The sequence below is a fragment of the Hyperolius riggenbachi genome, chromosome 4 (assembly GCF_040937935.1).
Source record: "Hyperolius riggenbachi isolate aHypRig1 chromosome 4, aHypRig1.pri, whole genome shotgun sequence".
Taxonomy (NCBI): Eukaryota; Metazoa; Chordata; class Amphibia; order Anura; family Hyperoliidae; genus Hyperolius; species Hyperolius riggenbachi.
Window position 1 is genome coordinate 502947940 of NC_090649.1, and position 20166 is coordinate 502968105.

The following is a 20166-nucleotide window of genomic DNA, read 5'->3' on the forward strand; positions in this document are numbered from 1 at the left end:
TATGCTTCCCCTTACTCCTTCAAGTGGTTCCCCTCCCCATTTGACACCTAGTCCTGGCCTCCAGCAGTGTTTTCACAGAGTGACACCTCAGCACTGACCAGCTGTCACCTGATCTGATTAGAGTAGCAAATACATCTGATTAGGTCAGGTGACATCTGGACAGAGCTGCCTGTCACCCCATGGAAATATCACAGGATTGTCTCAGCAGGGGACACTGTTCAGAAGGAGGGGAGGGGGAAGCATTATAGTCTCTCAGCTAGGAAAAAAGGGGGGGGAGGGGGGGGGAAGGAATCAAAGGTCCCAAGCCTCTCTGCATTAACGATTAGCCACTTACTCTGTCACTATAACTGTCTGTAGATCTCACTGGCACAATGCAAGTAGTCTGAATGCAGGCTGGTCCTGTCACTGTGATGTCATGGAGCAGGAAGGAATGGCATCTTCAAAAGTCCCGGGCACAGGAACAGGCTGAACCAGTAGACATGGGGAGGGGGGTGGGGGCAGAGCTGTAGCCCACACGTTGTGCAGCAAAATCATCCCAAAGCCACATGTAACAGCATTCTGTGCTGCTCTCCCCACCACTCGCCTGTCACTTTACTGACCCTTTGCCTGCACGTGTGAAATGGAAGGGGGGACAGAGCTGTGTGTACTTAGCCGAGCTCCACTTCCTCCTCCTCCCTCCCCCTCTACAGACTTTGTAATCACTTCAGTAACTTTCTCCCCTTATAGCTCCCGGCGGCTACAGAGTGAAAAAGTAAATAAAGCCAGCCGGAGGACAGAGGAGCTGCTCTCATCTTCCCGACCCCATCCAAGGCACTGTGTCACACACCGCTCTCTGCCACTGTCTACTTCTCATGTGTGCCCCCAATAGAATACACACGGGGCGGGGGGCGGAGCTGTAAGGTAAACAGAGCAGCCAGGGCCGGTGCAGTAGCTCCTCAAACTCCCAGCCAGCAGCAGACGGACAATCTCGCCGCCCCCCGCCGCCTATGCACGCAGCTAGCTGTTGTTCACACAAGCGCTGCGTGCAGGCATGGAAACGGTGGGCGGGGAGAATGGGTAATGAATGTGTGTGTGCGTGTGTTGCCACTAGCCGCCCGCAGCCCGCCCCTCTCTGTACTTCCGCCCGCAGCCGCCCATTATCATGTAAATAAAGGCGCGAGCGGCCGCTTTTGCATTTTCACTGATTCAAATTTAAAGGGGACATGACACAGACCCGCCCTCTGACCAATCAGGCGCCTGTAGGCACGTGCCTAGTGTGCCTTATGGTAAATCCCTGATGGGAGGCCTGGGGGGATGGGTGGAAATCAGGACCCTCCCAATGGACGATGCTGAAATACAGCAGCATGGGAGGCCTGGGGATATGGGTGGAAATCGGGCCCCTCCCGCTGGGCGATGCTGAAATACAGCAGCATGGGAGGCCTAGGGGGATGGGTGGAAATCAGGCCCCTCCCAATGGACGATGCTGAAATACAGCAGCATGGGAGGTCTGGGGGGATGGATGGAAATCAGGCCCCTCCCAATGGGCGATGTTAAAATACAGCAGCGTGGGAGGCCTGGGGGGCGATGGATGGAAATCGGGCCCCTCCCAATGAGCGATGCTGAAATACAGCAGCATGGGAGGCCTGGGGTGGGGGGGGGATGGGTGGAAATCAGGCCCATCCCAATGGGCGATGCTGAAATACAGCAGCATGGGAGGTCTGGGGGGATGGATGGAAATCAGGCCCCTCCCAATGGGCGCTGCTGAAATACAGCAGCATGGAAGGTCTGGGGGGGGATGGATGGAAATCAGGCCCCTCCCAATGGGCGAAGCTGAAATACAGCAGCATGGGAGGTCTGGGGGGATCGATGGAAATCAGGCCACTCCCACTGGGCGATGCTGAAATACAGCAGCATGGGAGGTGTGGGGGGATGGATGGAAATCAGGCCCCTCCCAATGGGCGATGCTGAAATACAGCAGCATGAATCACCAGTGTGATAGCACCAATGGACTATGACGTGCTGAGATCTCCCCTGGAGTAAGCAGGGAATACAATCAGAATAAGTTGTCAGGATCCGCACCGTCTAAAAATCTTCATTTAATGATAAATTCCATGAAAAAAGGCATAAAACAGTGTGCTGGGCCGCCATGACGCACGACGTGCGTCATGGCAAAACGGCACACTGTGTTATGCCTTTTTTCATGGAATTTATTATTAAATGAAGATTTTGGATGGTGCGGATCCTGACAACTTATTCCGAAATACAGCAGCCTGGGAGGCCTGGGGTGATCGATGGAAATCTGGCCCCTCCCAATAGGCGATGCTGAAATACAGCAGCATGGGAGGTCTGGGGGGATGGATAGAAATCTGGCCCCTCCCAATAGGCGATGCTGAAATACAGCAGCATGGGAGGTGTAGGGAGATGGATGGAAATCTGGCCCTTCTCAATGTGCGATGCTGAAATACAGCAGCATGGGAGGTGTGGGGTGGACGGGTGGAAATCAGGCCCCTCCCAATGGGTGATGCTGAAATACAGCAGCATGGGAGGCCTGGGGTGATCGATAGAAATCTGGCCCCTCCCAATGGGCGATGCTGAAATACAGCAGCATGGGAGGTGTAGGGAGATGGATGGAAATCTGGCCCTTCTCAATGTGCGATGCTGAAATACAGCAGCATGGGAGGTCTGGGGGGATGGATGGAAATCTGGCCCCTCCCAATGGGCGATGCTGAAATACAGCAGCATGGGAGGCCTGGGGTGATCGATAGAAATCTGGCCCCTCCCAATGGGCGATGCTGAAATACAGCAGCATGGGAGGCCTGGGGTGATCGATGGAAATCTGGCCCCTCCCAATAGGCGATGCTGAAATACAGCAGCATGGGAGGCCTGGGGTGATCGATAGAAATCTGGCCCCTCCCAATGGGCGATGCTGAAATACAGCAGCATGGGAGGCCTGGGGTGATCGATAGAAATCTGGCCCCTCCCAATGGGCGATGCTGAAATACAGCAGCATGGGAGGTGTAGGGAGATGGATGGAAATCTGGCCCTTCTCAATGTGCGATGCTGAAATACAGCAGCATGGGAGGTCTGGGGGGATGGATGGAAATCTGGCCCTCCCAATGGGCGATGCTGAAATACAGCAGCACGGGAGATCTGGGGGATGGGGAGGCCGATACTCAAAAACAGCAGCGTGGGAAGTCTAGGGGGATGGGTGGAAATCAGGCCCCTCCCAATGGCCGATGCTGAAATACAGCAACATGGGAAGTCTTGGGGGATGGGTGGAAATCAGGCCCCTCCCAATGGGCGATGCTGAAATACAGCAGCATGGGAGGTCTGGGGGGGATGGATGGAAATCAGGCCCCTCCCAATGGGCGATGCTGAAATACAGCAGCCTGGGGGGAATGGGTGGACAGAGGTACACAGACAATGGCTGCAGGGCCCTGAAATGCTCACTTGGGGGGGGGGGGGGGGGATGAACACTGCAAACCACATTGTGCCCAGGAAGGGACTTTTTCATTAACCAGATAATGTTAAAGCAACAGAGACCCCCCTGGACGTCCACCACAGGAAAGCCTCAGGTTCTAGTCCTAGAAGGAAGGCCCCTCCCAATGGGCGATGCTGAAATACAGCAGCATGGAAAGTCTGGAGGGATGGGGGGAAATCAGGCCCCTCCCAATGGGCGATGCTGAAATACAGCAGCATGGGAGGTCTGGGGGGGGATGGATGGAAATCAGGCCCCTCCCAATGGGCGATACTGAAATACAGCAGCATGGGAGGTCTGGGGAGATGGATGGGAATCAGGCCCCTCTAAATGGGTGATGCTGAAATACAGCAGCGTGGGAAGTCTGGGGGGATGGGGGGAAATCAGGCCCCTCCCAATGGGCGATGCTAAAATACAGCAGCATGGGAGGTCTGGGGGGGGATGGATGGAAATCAGGCCCCTCCCAATGGGCGATACTGAAATACAGCAGCATGGGAGGTCTGGGGAGATGGATGGCAATCAGTCCCCTCCCAATGGGCGATGCTGAAATACAGCAGCGTGGGAAGTCTGGGGGCATGGGTGGAAATCAGGCCCCTCCCAAAGTGCGATGCTGAAATACAGCAGCATGGGAGACCTGGAAGGATGGATGGAAATCAGGCCCCTCCCAATGGGTGATGCTGAAATACAGCAGCCTGGGGGGAATGGGTGGACAGAGGTACACAGACAATGGCTGCAGTGCCCTGAAATGCTCACATGGGGGGGATGAACACTGCAAACCACATTGTGCCCAGGAAGGGACTTTTTCATTAACCAGATAATGTTAAAGCAACAGAGACCCCCCTGGACTTCCACCACAGGAAAGCCTCAGGTTCTAGTCCTGGAAGGAAGTCTGGATTCCCACATATAGGCATTAGGGAGCGGTCTGAAGGGATGGGGGGAAATCAGGCCCCTCCCAATGGGCGATGCTGAAATATAGCAGCATGGGAGGTCTGGGGGCAGGCCCCTCCCAATGGGCGATACTGAAATACAGCAGCATGGGAGGTCTGGGGAGATGGATGGAAATCAGGCCCTTCCCAATGGGTGATGCTGAAATACAGCAGGATGGGGGGAAATCAGGCCCCTCCCAATGGGCGATGCTGAAATACAGCAGCATGGGAGGTCTGGGGGGATGGGTGGAAATCAGGCCCCTCCCAATGGGCGATGCTGAAATACAGCAGCATGGGAGGTCTGGGGGGATAAGTGGAAATCAGGCCCCTCCCAATGGGCGAAGCTGAAGTACAGCAGCCTGGGGGGAATGGGTGGACAGAGGTACACAGACAATGGCTGCAGTGCCCTGAAATGCTCACTTGGGGGGGGGGGGGGGGGATGAACACTGCAAACCACAGAAAGTGCCCAGGAAGGGACTTTTTCATTCACCAGATAATGTTAAAGCAACAGAGACCCCCCTGGACGTCCACCACAGGAAAGCCTCAGGTTCTAGTCCTAGAAGGAGGGACCCCCAACCCTCCCCTTACCCTATTCTAAAACTGTCCGTGCTGCCCGCCTTCTGTTATTACTCCGAATACATCCCAGGACATGAGCATGTATGTCGTGTGACTCATATGGGCAGCGTACGGAAGAGTCATAACATGTCACGCCCTCCTACCCTAACCCTGTCCAGGAAGGGGAGTGGCATAGTTGTCATTTGTTAATAAGAGGGCGATGATTTATCTGGAAAGTCTCGGTGGGTATTTGCCTGGTGTTTTGGATGCTCCCCCTGAAATTCAGAACTGATAATCACGTTTCCCGGCCGGCTTCTCATTGCAGGGACGTCTCTTCAGTAGAACTGCTAATGAATAATCATCAGGGCATTAAGGCAGAAATTGACGCCCGGAATGACAGCTTTACGACCTGCATTGAGCTGGGCAAGTCTCTGCTGGCGAGGAAGCACTACGCATCAGAGGAGGTAATGATCATTTATACTCACCTGCATTGCAGAGCTGCATGTGCAGCAAAGGCAAGTTAGTCTTGGCGAGTGGAGGTCGAGCGTAATTCGCCATATTTGTCAGACCTGCATGTCACCCTAAAAGCTCTGAGGCCATGGCCCACTAGAGGGATTTTAGCACTGGCGATTCCTAAAGCGCTGTGCTACGGAGTCACGAGGGGAACCCAGAGGAGCGATTGCGATTAGGAAAACGCTATCGAGTGGTCATGCAGCAGTTTTGGAGCAACTTTGTAATTGCTGTATACATTTTTTTCTGTGATTTACTTCCTGAACAACCAAAGAAAAAAATATTGTAAACGCTAGAAATAAAATCGCAACAAAAACACTGGCGACCACTTCTGTAATCGTTGTACAAAGCGCTAGTTAAAACTGCTGATTGATTACGATCTGGGTAGGCGCCCAGCCAATTTTGTGTTAGATAGATGGTTCGATACATTATTTCTGTCATGTCCGATATTATTTTCAATCGTTTTTCTGGTAGATTTCTCATAGAAGTGAATGGAAATTGATATAAAAACATAAGAGAATAGAGCGGTAAATGGAGTGGAAAAACGAATCGAAAAGCGATTGAACAGAAAAACGACCAAAAAACCGCATTGTGTGCACCAAGCATAACTCTTATTGCTTTCCTGGCTGTGCTGGCCTTTCTAGCTTCTTCTAATGATCATTCTCTGAGTGTGTTATCTGGATATCTTCTACTTTCCAGATCAAAGAGAAATTGTTGCAGCTGACAGAGAAGAGGAAAGAGATGATTGACAAGTGGGAAGACCGATGGGAATGGCTGCGACTGAGTAAGATGGTGTTTGATATTTCTCTGCTTCCATGCCCACCCATAGTATTCTGTACCTGCATTCTGATTGGCTTCTTTGATTAAGTCCAGCCCCTGGCACTGTGACTGGCAGAACTCCGCCTTTGGGATAGACACTTCCTGTATTACAGACACTTCCTGTATTACAGACACTTGCTGACACTTGCCGTATTACTGACACTTGCCGTGTATTACAGACACTTGCCGTGTATTACAGACACTTGCCGTGTATTACAGACACTTGCCGTGTATTACAGACACTTGCCGTGTATTACAGACACTTGCCGTGTATTACAGACACTTGCCATGCATCGTTTCCACTGGTGCAGAATCCGCAGCGTTTCCACTGGGGCAGAATTTGCTCCCCCTGTAGTTTTTCTTTCTCCATATACACGTCCGTACACTAAGCAGCCAAGACTGTAGGTCAGTTTCAGGCACAGCAACAAGGCCTTCTACAGCAGGTACAGAAACATGTTTGCTGGAGGAACATTTGCACTTTACTATGATGTTAAAACCTATAATTTTCCACTAATACCTGTCTCTTGCTGTCCTCCCCTCATCCCGCCAGTCCTGGAGGTTCACCAGTTCTCCCGAGACGCCAGCGTTGCGGAGGCCTGGCTCATGGGACAGGAGCCGTATCTATCAAGTCGTGAAATAGGCCAGAGTGTAGACGAAGTGGAGAAACTCATCAAGAGGCACGAGGCCTTCGAGAAATCGGCAGCTACTTGGGACGAAAGATTTTCAGCCTTGGAAAGACTTACAACGGTATTTTCCATAACTAGTCATACTCTGATCACTTAGATGGCACCTCCCTGTGCTGGATCCATTGCCAGTGTTGGAATCCCAGCCAATACTGTATCTTTATTTCTATCTAAAGTGTGAGGTAGCTGAGTGTGCACCACTAACGCCATGCTGCTACCTCACACTGCCTGCCTGACCCTTCTATGCTTAGTCAGCTGCTGGGGGTCCTGATAGTGGTAGGTGTGATACTGGGAGAGGGACTGCGATTCCCTCTACAGCCACACCTCCCTAGTGACAGCCTTCCAATAGCCTGGTAATCACTAGGGAGGCGTGGCCTTTTGCATGATTCACTAGTGGGTCCTGCCTCCAAGGCATCATCCTGTTAGTGTGTGGGGCGGGGTTTCCTGTTGGTGGCAGCAGGGAAATGGGCTGAAGTTGTTTATACAGCACTTCTGGTTGGTGACAGTTGCAATCTTTACAATTTTTAATGGTTTTGAAAGCAATTTTACTGATATGAAATGCAGTCATATAAGAGATGCAAATGAAATGGGGTGTAACTTTTAGGAGTGTGAGATGTGCCGTGTTTTCTTGTCGTTGTTTGGGAAACGCCCACAGTGGTGGGCAGGCCACAGTCAAGCATAAATATTTTTATATAGTAACAAGGCTATGTGCATTAAATAATACACAGTGGGACAGCCTCTATTCTTTTTCTATTTATTGCTTCCCGGGCGCCTCATTTCCTGTTCCGGAGGCACATTCTAACATTTGAGATGTACTAACCCTTTAAAGGCCCACCCAATATTCCTTATATCTGCTCAGCCCTGGTGAGGACCTCACTCTGGGTCTTCCAGTCAGGATCCTGATGGAGTATTTCTGGAAAGTGAGGCATGAGGCACTTAGCCCTTCCCTCCATTGTTTTTTGAAGTAGTGTTGCTGCATTCAGCCTATTTGTGGAGGTACAACTATGTAAGGGGCGGGGTGTGACTTTGTAGGGTTGGAGATAGAGGTTTAGCCCATTTGTGGGGGTGCAGCTATGTAAGGGGTGGGGCGTGACATTGTAGGGTTGGAGATAGAGTTTTAGCCCATTTGTGGGGGTGCAGCTATGTAAGGGGTGGGGCGTGACATTGTAGGGTTGGAGATAGAGGTTCAGCCCATTTGTGGGGGTGCAGCTATGTAAGGGGCAGGGTGTGACATTGTAGGGTTGGATGTGGAGGTTCAGCCCATTTGTGGGGGTACAGCTATGTAAGGAGTGGGGCGTGACATTGTAGGGTTGGAGGTGGAGGTTCAGCCCATTTGTGGGGGTACGGCCATATAAGGGGCGGGGCGTGACATTGTAGGGTTGGAGATAGAGGTTTAGCCCATTTGTGGGGGTGCAGCTATGTAAGGGGTGGGGCGTGACATTATCCGATATAAGTCTGATCATGTCACACGGTCAGGTTGGGATTCTGAAGGAGAGCCACTGCATCACTGAAGCGGCTACTTCTGGAAAGTGAGACATTTGGCCCTCAGCCCTTCCCTCCTTTGTCTTTTGAAGTAGTGTTGCTGCGTTCAGCCCATTTGTGGAGGTACAGCTATGTTAGGGGAAGGGGCGTGACATTGCAGCGTTGGTGGTGGAGGTGGAGGTTCAGCCCATTGGTAGGGGTACAGCCATGTAAGGGGCAGGGCGTGACATTGCAGGATTGGTGGTGGAGGTTCAGCCCATTTGTGGTGGTGCAGCCATGTAAGGGGGGGGGGGCGTGACATTGTAGGGTTGGAGGTGGAGGTTCAGCCCATTTGTCGGGGTACGGCCATGTAAGGGGTGAAGTTTGTCTCTAAAGTTCTTTCTAATTTCCATATAACTGGCCTTTAGGCACATGCAGACTTCTATGCACCATGAGGAGTAAAGCAAAAACCTGTGTTGCATTTTAACCTTTTTTAGTTGGAGTTGTTGGAAGTGCGGCGACTGCAAGAGGAAGAGGAGAGGAAAAGGAAGCCTCCCACGCCTGAGCTCAGCCCAAAGGTTTCAGATGATGGAGAATCACCCCAGCAATGGTGAGATCAGAGACCTCCCTATGCCTGCTGCCCCTCCCTCTGCCTGCTTCCTGTGGCCCTCCTTCAACCTGCTGGCCCTCCCTCTGCCGGCTTCCCGTGGCCCTCCCTCTGCCGGCTTCCCGTGGCCCTCCCTCTGCCGGCTTCCCGTGGCCCTCCCTCTGCCGGCTTCCCGTGGCCCTCCCTCTGCCGGCTTCCCGTGGCCCTCCCTCTGCCGCCTTCCCCTCGGCCCTCCCTCTGCCGCCTTCCCCTCGGCCCTCCCTCTGCCGCCTTCCCCTCGGCCCTCCCTCTGCCGCCTTCCCCTCGGCCCTCCCTCTGCCGCCTTCCCCTCGGCCCTCCCTCTGCCGCCTTCCCCTCGGCCCTCCCTCTGCCGCCTTCCCCTCGGCCCTCCCTCTGCCGGCTTCCCCTCGGCCCTCCCTCTGCCGGCTTCCCCTCGGCCCTCCCTCTGCCGGCTTCCCCTCGGCCCTCCCTCTGCCGGCTTCCCCTCGGCCCTCCCTCTGCCGGCTTCCCCTCGGCCCTCCCTCTGCCGGCTTCCCCTCGGCCCTCCCTCTGCCGGCTTCCCCTCGGCCCTCCCTCTGCCGGCTTCCCCTCGGCCCTCCCTCTGCCGGCTTCCCCTCGGCCCTCCCTCTGCCGGCTTCCCCTCGGCCCTCCCTCTGCCGGCTTCCCCTCGGCCCTCCCTCTGCCGGCTTCCCCTCGGCCCTCCCTCTGCCGGCTTCCCCTCGGCCCTCCCTCTGCCGGCTTCCCCTCGGCCCTCCCTCTGCCGGCTTCCCCTCGGCCCTCCCTCTGCCGGCTTCCCCTCGGCCCTCCCTCTGCCGGCTTCCCCTCGGCCCTCCCTCTGCCGGCTTCCCCTCGGCCCTCCCTCTGCCGGCTGCCCGTGGCCCTCCCTCTGCCGGCTGCCCGTGGCCCTCCCTCTGCCTGCTGCCCGTGGCCCTCCCTCTGCCGGCTGCCCGTGGCCCTCCCTCTGCCTGCTGCCCGTGGCCCTCCCTCTGCCTGCTGCCCGTGGCCCTCCCTCTGCCTGCTGCCCGTGGCCCTCCCTCTGCCTGCTGCCCGTGGCCCTCCCTCTGCCTGCTGCCCGTGGCCCTCCCTCTGCCTGCTGCCCGTGGCCCTCCCTCTGCCTGATGCCCCTCCCTCTCTCTGCCTGATGCCCCTCCCTTTGCCTGCTGCCCGTGGCCCTCCCTCTGCCTGCTGCCCGTGGCCCTCCCTCTGCCTGCTGCCCGTGGCCCTCCCTCTGCCTGATGCCCCTCCCTCTCTCTGCCTAATGCCCCTCCCTTTGCCTGCTGCCCGTGGCCCTCTCTCTGCCTGATGCCCCTCCCTCTGCCTGCTGCCCGTGGCCCTCTCTCTGCCTGATGCCCCTCCCTCTCTCTGCCTGATGCCCCTCCCTCTCTCTGCCTGCTGCCCGTGGCCCTCCCTCTGCCTGCTGCCCATGGACCTCCCTCTGCCTGCTGCCCATGGACCTCCCTCTACCTTCTGCCCTGGGCCCTCCCTCTGCCTGTGGCCCTCTTTCTGCCTGATGCCCCTCCCTCTGCCTGCTGCCCGTGGCCCTCCCTCTGCCTGCTGCTCATGGACCACCTGCTGCCCGTGGCCCTGCCTCTGCCTGCTGGCCGTGGCTCTCCCTCTGCCTGCTACCCATGGCCCTCTCTCTGCCCGATGCCCTTCCCTCTGCCTGCTGCCCGTGGCCCTCCCTCTGCCTGCTGCCCATGGACCACCTGCTGGCCGTGGCCCTGCCTCTGCCTGCTGGCCGTGGCCCTGCCTCTGCCTGCTGGCCGTGGCCCTCCCTCTGCCTGCTGCCCATGGCCCTCCCTCTGCCTGCTGCCCATGGCCCTCCCTCTGCCTGCTGCCCATGGCCCTCCCTCTGCCTGCTGCCCATGGCCCTCCCTCTGCCTGCTGCCCATGGCCCTCCCTCTGCCTGCTGCCCATGGCCCTCCCTCTGCCTGCTGCCCATGGCCCTCCCTCTGCCTGCTGCCCATGGCCCTCCCTCTGCCTGCTGCCCATGGCCCTCCCTCTGCCTGCTGCCCATGACCCTCTCTCTGCCCGATGCCCTTCCCTCTGCCAGCTGCCCGTGGCCCTCCCTGTGCCTGCTGCCCATGGACCACCTGCTGCGCGTGGCCCTCCCTCTGCCGGCTGCGCGTGGCCCTCCCTCTGCCGGCTGCGCGTGGCCCTCCCTCTGCCGGCTGCCCGTGGCCCTCCCTCTGCCGGCTGCCCGTGGCCCTCCCTCTGCCGGCTGCCCGTGGCCCTCCCTCTGCCGGCTGCCCGTGGCCCTCCCTCTGCCGGCTGCGCGTGGCCCTCCCTCTGCCGGCTGCGCGTGGCCCTCCCTCTGCCGGCTGCGCGTGGCCCTCCCTCTGCCGGCTGCGCGTGGCCCTCCCTCTGCCGGCTGCGCGTGGCCCTCCCTCTGCCGGCTGCGCGTGGCCCTCCCTCTGCCGGCTGCGCGTGGCCCTCCCTCTGCCGGCTGCGCGTGGCCCTCCCTCTGCCGGCTGCGCGTGGCCCTCCCTCTGCCGGCTGCGCGTGGCCCTCCCTCTGCCGGCTGCGCGTGGCCCTCCCTCTGCCGGCTGCGCGTGGCCCTCCCTCTGCCGGCTGCCCGTGGCCCTCCCTCTGCCGGCTGCCCGTGGCCCTCCCTCTGCCGGCTGCCCGTGGCCCTCCCTCTGCCGGCTGCCCGTGGCCCTCCCTCTGCCGGCTGCCCGTGGCCCTCCCTCTGCCGGCTGCCCGTGGCCCTCCCTCTGCCGGCTGCCCGTGGCCCTCCCTCTGCCGGCTGCCCGTGGCCCTCCCTCTGCCGGCTGCCCGTGGCCCTCCCTCTGCCGGCTGCCCGTGGCCCTCCCTCTGCCGGCTGCCCGTGGCCCTCCCTCTGCCGGCTGCCCGTGGCCCTCCCTCTGCCGGCTGCCCGTGGCCCTCCCTCGGCCGGCTGCCCGTGGCCCTCCCTCGGCCGGCTGCCCGTGGCCCTCGCTCGGCCTGCTGCCCATGGCTATACACTGATCTCTGATGCATCTTTCTGTATTCACAGGGATGGAACCAAGGAAGGAGAACAGATCTCTCAGAACGGATTGCCATCTGACCAAGATTCTCCACGGGTTAGTTACCGATCCCAAACCTACCAAAACTACAAAAACTTTACTAGCCGAAGAGCAGCCAATGACCGCCAGTGGTCTGGACTGTGAGCCCTTCAGACCTTGAACACTCTCGTTTAGTTATATCTCAGCCTATGTGCATTCATATGTGCTCTTAATAATGTTTAATAATATAAATGTTTTATTTTATGGACTAATATCAGGTACTGGCCCTTAGTGTAGACCTATGCTAGTTTATGTCAGGACTTTATCTGCAGGTGTTCATAGAGTATTATACATGTATGGAAATGACACCACCAATGGGGAGAACAAGTTCATGTTGATGCTGCTTTTATAGAACAGAACAGAGGAAAGTTTAAATCGTAGGTGTTGCCATAGCAATAAGCCTGATTAGTTTTATTAAATAAGCAGCATTAAAAAAAAAAAACTTAGAGCTGCAGTGTGATTGGTTGCTCTGGGCAACACCTCCTGTCTATACCTTGTATACAATCAAATGCGTTTATCGATTGTGTGACTGATCGTAATGTCTTCCAGAATATTCTCTGTGGTTCCTGACAGAGTATTGTGATTCCACATGAGGGCGCTGTATCGCCTGGCAGCCACGTTACTGTGTGTATTGGATACTGAGGCAGGAATATTCTCCATTGACATTCCCAGCTATGGGCCATGATTGTAGATGACAGCGGGTTTCATTCACTGGTAGCAAACCAATCAGCTGTCACTAGAATGCCACACAGGAAGTCAGCCTATAGTGTAGCTGCATTGCTAAACACTCTGCTATCATCAGTACTTGGCAGCTATTCTCCCTTTGCCTCTACATCCATCGAGTATGCGTGGTTATTTTATATCCGATACTGCCAAGCTGACCAGAGCTTCCAAAAACCTGCTTCACTCAAGTCTCACCAGTACTCTCCGCCCCTCTCAATCTCTCTCCGCCCCTCTCAATCTCTCTCTGCCCCTATCCATCCCTCTCAGTCCCTCCCACCCCTCTCAGTCCCTCCCCACCCCTCTCAGTCCCTCCCCGCCCCTCTCATCCCCTCTCCGCCCCTCTCAATCTTTCTGTCCCTGTCTGCCTCTATCAGTCCCTCCTCATCCTTCTCAGTCCCTCCCCATCCTTCTCAGTCCTTCCCCACCCCTCTCAGTCCCACTCCATCCCTCCCAGTCACTCTCCGCCCCTCTCCATCTCTGTTCGCCCTTCTCAGTCCCTATCTATCCCTCTCTGCCTCTCTCTATCCCTCTCAGTCCCTCTCCGCCCTACTCCATGCCTCTCCACACCTCTCCATCTCTCTTCGCCCCTCTCCATCCATCTCCGCCCCTCTCAGTTCCTCCCCACCCCTCTCAGTTCCTCCCCACCCCTCTCAGTCCCTCCCCACCCCATTCAGTCCCTCCCCACCCCTTTAAGTCCCTCCCCACCCCTTTCATCCCCTCTCCACCTCTCTCAGTCCCTCTCCACCCCTTTCATCCCCTCTCAGTCCCTCTCCACCCCTTTCATCCCCTCTCCGCCTCTCTCGGTCCCTCTCCACCCCTCCCAGCTCCTCTCTGCCATACTCTCTCAGCCCTGTGCCTGACCTGCTTCCAGCTATTGTCTCTGCAGCCAGCCTATAGGAGATTGAATGCATTGCTTGTTCACTCAGACTTTACTTGTATACCCCAGAAAAGCCAACTCCTTGATTATCTTGTAGGTCTGCTGTACAGACACCAGCTCTGATTGGCTGTCCGTCTGGGAGGGACAGATTTCACCTTATTTCTCTGATTATTTTATGGCTCCTTTAAATGGGAAAAGCTAAGGAGTGTTCAAAACATTGAGTAGCCGATAAGTTTCAAAGGACAAAAAAAAATGTTTTAAGCATGACATCCTATTTAATGCAGAATCTAAGGACAAGGCGTTCCCCTGTAACTGCTGCTGATGGTAGATTGTTTGGTAATGGCCTGTATGCCAGTGCAGTTACTATCTATTACTGGCCGGCATGTCACATGCCGGTGGCATCCTGTGTGGTGTATACTGGAGATGTTGGGCAAGTCTAGGCAGCCAATCAAAAGCTCTTCCTGATGATTCTGCCCAATTCCAAACTGCAACCAAAACACTTCTCACCTCACTGACCGTCTCTAGTGTGTGCAGAGTAAATGTGTGACAGCTGATCCTGCTTTCATGGAAACCTGTATTGAGGAAAAGGTGAAGGGGTTATTTCATGTTCCCTGGCTGCCAATCCTCAGTTACTGTATGTGTTGTCTTCATCCACTGGCTTCATGCTTGTTCCAGGTGTGAAATCAGGAGGTCCTGAAGCCAGATGCTCAGCATGACAATTAGCTTAGATGGCAGAAAAGGGGCTCAGCAGTGGCAGGCTCTTTGTTCTTTCCAAGTACAGCTTTCCATGGACCTTGTTTGGGGAAATGAGTTTGGAGGTGGTTAATGAAAGCTAGAGGAGAAGTAGAGTGATTCCCCCTAGTGGTCAGCATTGCCAGGTTCAGATCCTTTCACAGGAGCTTCTCATTCTACACTGATTTGTTTGGCACAAATAGCCCGATCTTCCGGTTCAGCAATTCTGTTTAATGTACACAAGTTGTTTATAATGACATCTGCAGGTGTGATGAGAAAGCTGCATTGTGAGTGTACTCTACAGAAACTCTCTGTGAGATTCCGTACTCTACAGAAACTCTCTCTGAGATTCCGTACTCTACAGAAATTCTCTCTGAGATTCCGTACTCTACAGAAACTCTGAGATTCCGTACTCTACAGAAACTCTCTCTGAGATTCCGTACTCTACAGAAACTCTCTCTGAGATTCCGTACTCTACAGAAACTCTCTCTGAGATTCCGTACTCTACAGAAATTCTTTCTGAGATTCCGTACTCTACAGAAACTCTCTGAGATTCCATACTCTACAGAAATTATCTCTGAGATTCCATACTCTACCGAAATTCTCTCTGAGATTCCATACTCTACCGAAATTCTCTCTGAGATTCCATACTCTACAGAAATTCTCTCTGAGATTCCATACTCTACAGAAACTCTCTGAGATTCCATACTCTACAGAAATTATCTCTGAGATTCGGTACTCTACAGAAATTCTCTCTGAGATTCGGTACAGAGATTCCATACTGTACAGAAATTCTCTATAAGATTCCATACTCTACAGAAATTCTTCCTGAGATTCGGTACAGAGATTCGGTATTCTACAGAAATTCTCTCTGAGATTCGGTATTGTACAGAAATCCTCTCTGAGATTCCGTACTCTACAGAAACTCTCTGAGATTCCGTACTCTACAGAAATTATCTCTGAGATTCCATACTCTACAGAAGTTCTCTCTGAGATTCCATACTCTACAGAAATTCTCTGAGATTCCATACTCTACAGAAACTCTGAGATTCCATACTCTACAGAAACTCTGAGATTCCATACTCTACAGAAACTCTGAGATTCCATACTCTACAGAAATTCTCTCTGAGATTCGGTACAGAGATTCGGTATTCTACAGAAATTTTCTGAGATTCCGTACTCTACTGAAATTCTTTCTGAGATTCCGTACTCTACAAAACTTCTTTCTGAGATTCCATGTTCTACAGAAATTCTGAGATTCTGTACTCTACAGAAATTCTCTCTGAGATTCTGTACTCTACAGAAATTCTCTGAGATTCCGTGCTCTACAGAAATTCTCTCTGAGATTCCATATTCTACAGAAATTCTCTCTGAGATTCTGTACTCTACAGAAATTCTCTGAGATTCTGTACTCTACAGAAATTCTCTGAGATTCTGTACTCTACAGAAATTCTCTGAGATTCTGTACTCTACAGAAATTCTCTGTGAGATTCTGTACTCTACAGAAATTCTCTCTGAGATTCTGTACTCTACAGAAATTCTCTCTGAGATTCGGTACAGAGATTCTGTACTCTACAGAAATTCTCTGTGAGATTCTGTACTCTACTGAAATTCTTTCTGAGATTCCGTACTCTACAAAAATTCTTTCTGAGATTCCATATTCTACAGAAATTCTCTCTGAGATTCTGTACTCTACAGAAATTCTCTCTGAGATTCTGTACTCTACAGAAATTCTCTCTGAGATTCTGTACTCTACAGAAATTCTCTCTGAGATTCTGTACTCTACAGACATTCTCTCTGAGATTCGGTACAGAGATTCTGTACTCTACAGAAATTCTCTCTGATATTCTGTGCTCTACAGAAATTCTTTCTGAGATTCCATATTCTACAGAAATTCTCTCTGAGATTCCATATTCTACAGAAATTCTCTCTGAGATTCCATATTCTACAGAAATTCTCTCTGAGATTCCATATTCTACAGAAATTCTCTCTGAGATTCTGTACTCTACAGAAATTCTCTCTGAGATTCGGTACAGAGATTCTGTACTCTACAGAAACTCTCTCTGAGATTCCGTACTCTATAGAAACTCTTTCTGAGATTCCGTACTCTACAGAAATTGTCTCTGAGATTCCGTACTCTACAGAAACTCTCTGAGATTCCATACTCTACAGAAATTATCTCTGAGATTCCATACTCTACAGAAACTCTCTGAGATTCCATACTCTACAGAAATTATCTCTGAGATTCCGTACTCTACAGAAACTCTCTGAGATTCCATACTCTACCGAAATTCTCTCTGAGATTCCATACTCTACCGAAATTCTCTCTGAAATTCCATACTCTACAGAAATTCTCTCTGAGATTCCATACTCTACAGAAACTCTCTGAGATTCCATACTCTACAGAAATTATCTCTGAGATTCGGTACTCTACAGAAATTCTCTCTGAGATTCGGTACAGAGATTCCATACTCTACAGAAATTCTCTATAAGATTCCATACTCTACAGAAATTCTCCCTGAGATTCGGTACAGAGATTCGGTATTCTACAGAAATTCTCTCTGAGATTCGGTATTGTACAGAAATCCTCTCTGAGATTCCGTACTCTACAGAAACTCTCTGAGATTCCGTACTCTACAGAAATTCTCTCTGAGATTCCATACTCTACAGAAATTATCTCTGAGATTCGGTACAGAGATTCGGTATTCTACAGAAATTTTCTGAGATTCCGTACTCTACAGAAATTGTCTCTGAGATTCTGTACTCTACTGAAATTCTTTCTGAGATTCCGTACTCTACAAAAATTCTTTCTGAGATTCCATATTCTACAGAAATTCTCTCTGAGATTCTGTACTCTACAGAAATTCTCTCTGAGATTTTGTACTCTACAGAAATTCTCTGAGATTCGTGCTCTACAGAAATTCTCTCTAAGATTCCATATTCTACAGAAATTCTCTCTGAGATTCTGTACTCTACAGAAATTCTCTCTGAGATTCTGTACTCTACAGAAATTCTCTCTGAGATTCGGTACAGAGATTCTGTACTGTACAGAAATTCTCTCTGAGATTCGGTACAGAGATTCTGTACTCTACAGAAATTCTCTGTGAGATTCTGTACTCTACTGAAATTCTTTCTGAGATTCCGTACTCTACAAAAATTATTTTTGAGATTCCATATTCTACAGAAATTCTCTTTGAGATTCTGTACTCTACAGAAATTCTCTCTGAGATTCTGTACTCTACAGAAATTATCTCTGAGATTCCATACTCTACAGAAACTCTGAGATTCCATACTCTACAGAAATTCTCTCTGAGATTCGGTACAGAGATTCAGTATTCTACAGAAATTTTCTGAGATTCCGTACTCTACAGAAATTGTCTCTGAGATTCCGTACTCTACTGAAATTCTTTCTGAGATTCCGTACTCTACAAAAATTATTTCTGAGATTCCATATTCTACAGAAATTCTCTCTGAGATTCTGTACTCTACAGAAATTCTCTGAGATTCTGTGCTCTACAGAAATTCTCTCTGAGATTCCATATTCTACAGAAATTCTCTCTGAGATTCTGTACTCTACAGAAATTCTCTCTGAGATTCTGTACTCTACAGAAATTCTCTCTGAGATTCCATATTCTACAGAAATTCTCTGAGATTCCGTGCTCTACAGAAATTCTCTCTGAGATTCCATATTCTACAGAAATTCTCTCTGAGATTCCATATTCTACAGAAATCCTCTCTGATATTCTGTACTCTACAGAAATTCTCTGAGATTCCGTGCTCTACAGAAATTCTCTCTGAGATTCCATATTCTACAGAAATTCTCTCTGAGATTCCATATTCTACAGAAATTCTCTCTGAGATTCTGTACTCTACAGAAATTCTCTCTGAGATTCTGTACTCTACAGAAATTCTCTCTGAGATTCGGTACAGAGATTCTGTACTCTACAGAAATTTTCTGAGATTCCGTACTCTACAGAAATTCTCTCTGAGATTCCGTACTCTACAGAAATTCTCTCTGAGATTCCGTACTCTACAGAAATTCTCTCTGAGATTCTGTACTCTACAGAAATTCTCTCTGAGATTCGGTACAGAGATTCTGTACTCTACAGAAATTTTCTGAGATTCTGTACTCTACAGAAATTCTCTCTGAGATTCTGTACTCTACAGAAATTCTCTCTGAGATTCTGTACTCTACAGAAATTCTCTCTGAGATTCTGTACTCTACAGAAATTCTCTCTGAGATTCTGTACTCTACAGAAATTCTCTCTGAGATTCCGTATTCTACAGAAATTCTCTCTGAGATTCTGTACTCTACAGAAATTCTCTCTGAGATTCTGTACTCTACAGAAATTCTCTCTGAGATTCCGTACTCTACAGAAATTCTCTCTGAGATTCCATATTCTACAGAAATTCTCTCTGAGATTCTGTACTCTACAGAAATTCTCTCTGAGATTCTGTACTCTACAGAAATTCTCTCTGAGATTCTGTACTCTACAGAAATTCTCTCTGAGATTCCGTACTCTACAGAAATTCTCTCTGAGATTCCATATTCTACAGAAATTCTCTCTGAGATTCTGTACTCTACAGAAATTCTCTCTGAGACTCGGTACAGAGATTCTGTACTCTACAGAAATTCTCTGAGATTCCGTACTCTACAGAAACTCTCTGAGATTCCGTACTCTACAGACATTCTCTGAGATTCCGTACTCTACAGACATTCTCTCTGAGATTCCGTACTCTACAGACATTCTCTCTGAGATTCCATATTCTACAGAAATGCTCTCTGAGATTCCGTACTCTACAGAACAAAGGTGTGTTAAGAACAAGACCCTTTTATATCTGTAAGAGTGTACAGAGGCGCCAATAGGATAAAAAAGGCTAAAATTGTTAAAACGGTCAGTAGGCGGTGGTGGACCAGCTACTTGAAACAGACATAAAGCTTGTCGATTCTGGAAACAATCATTTATTCATACATACTCCTATAGAACTGGCAACGCGTTTCACGGGCATTCCCGCCTCATCAGGCAATATACAAAAGGAGTAATACACAGCAAGGAGTCCAATGTGAGTTTGGCACCTCTGTACACTCTTACAGATATTACTATCCACCCTGGTGGAAGGGTGAAAAAAAAACCTTTTTTCCTTCTATCTACAGAGAGCGACGTCTTAATCCTGAGTGGGGACAGGTCTAATCTCCCCACCTGCCTATACAGTGGTTACCTTTGCGGTAACCCACGTTTGTAAGTATAATACTTACCTCTCACTCTATCCCACTATCCAATACATATTGCACTATTTTGGGCTCTCGGTTTTTCTGCTTTTTAAGACCCTTTTATAAATTAACATCATTTTTTCATTTGCACTTAGCAATTATGGTGATCACCAGCATAGAAAGTATGGTTTCATGTATATTTAGTTCCAGTGTTCTCTTTTAGCTGGGTTCTCCACCCGGCTAGTTTTAGTGAGCACCCGGCTGTCATTGGCTCCCCTCCTCCTATGCTGTAAGCAGAGTTGTGCAGAAAAGCTCCTGCCTTCCATTCTATCATCTCGCCCCACCCGGCTACTTTTTCATGCCACCCGGCTGGAAAAAAATTCTGGGGAGAACACTGCATTCTTTATTGAAAAAGTAAATAAAATGCAGACGTGAGCTCCCGAGGAGGATGCAGAGTGTTGCAAACATACCAATGCCAGCATATCAATGAAGGCTATAATATGAGCATATAGCTGACCTTTGATTTATTGCTAGTACATTAACAATACGCCATCATTTAG

At 51.1% G+C, this 20166-nt stretch overlaps 1 protein-coding gene across 2 annotated transcripts in view; it reads left to right on the top strand.

The window, feature by feature from the left end:
- Positions 1–20166, top strand: part of SPTBN1 (spectrin beta, non-erythrocytic 1) — a 393630-nt gene that overhangs the window by 325481 nt on the left and 47983 nt on the right. For both annotated transcript variants that reach the window (XM_068233127.1, XM_068233128.1), the window contains 5 exons: positions 5264–5402; positions 6148–6232; positions 6818–7014; positions 8909–9021; positions 12014–12080. In XM_068233127.1, coding sequence (XP_068089228.1) covers positions 5264–5402; positions 6148–6232; positions 6818–7014; positions 8909–9021; positions 12014–12080 — 601 coding nt within the window. The remainder of the gene's footprint in view (positions 1–5263; positions 5403–6147; positions 6233–6817; positions 7015–8908; positions 9022–12013; positions 12081–20166) is intronic.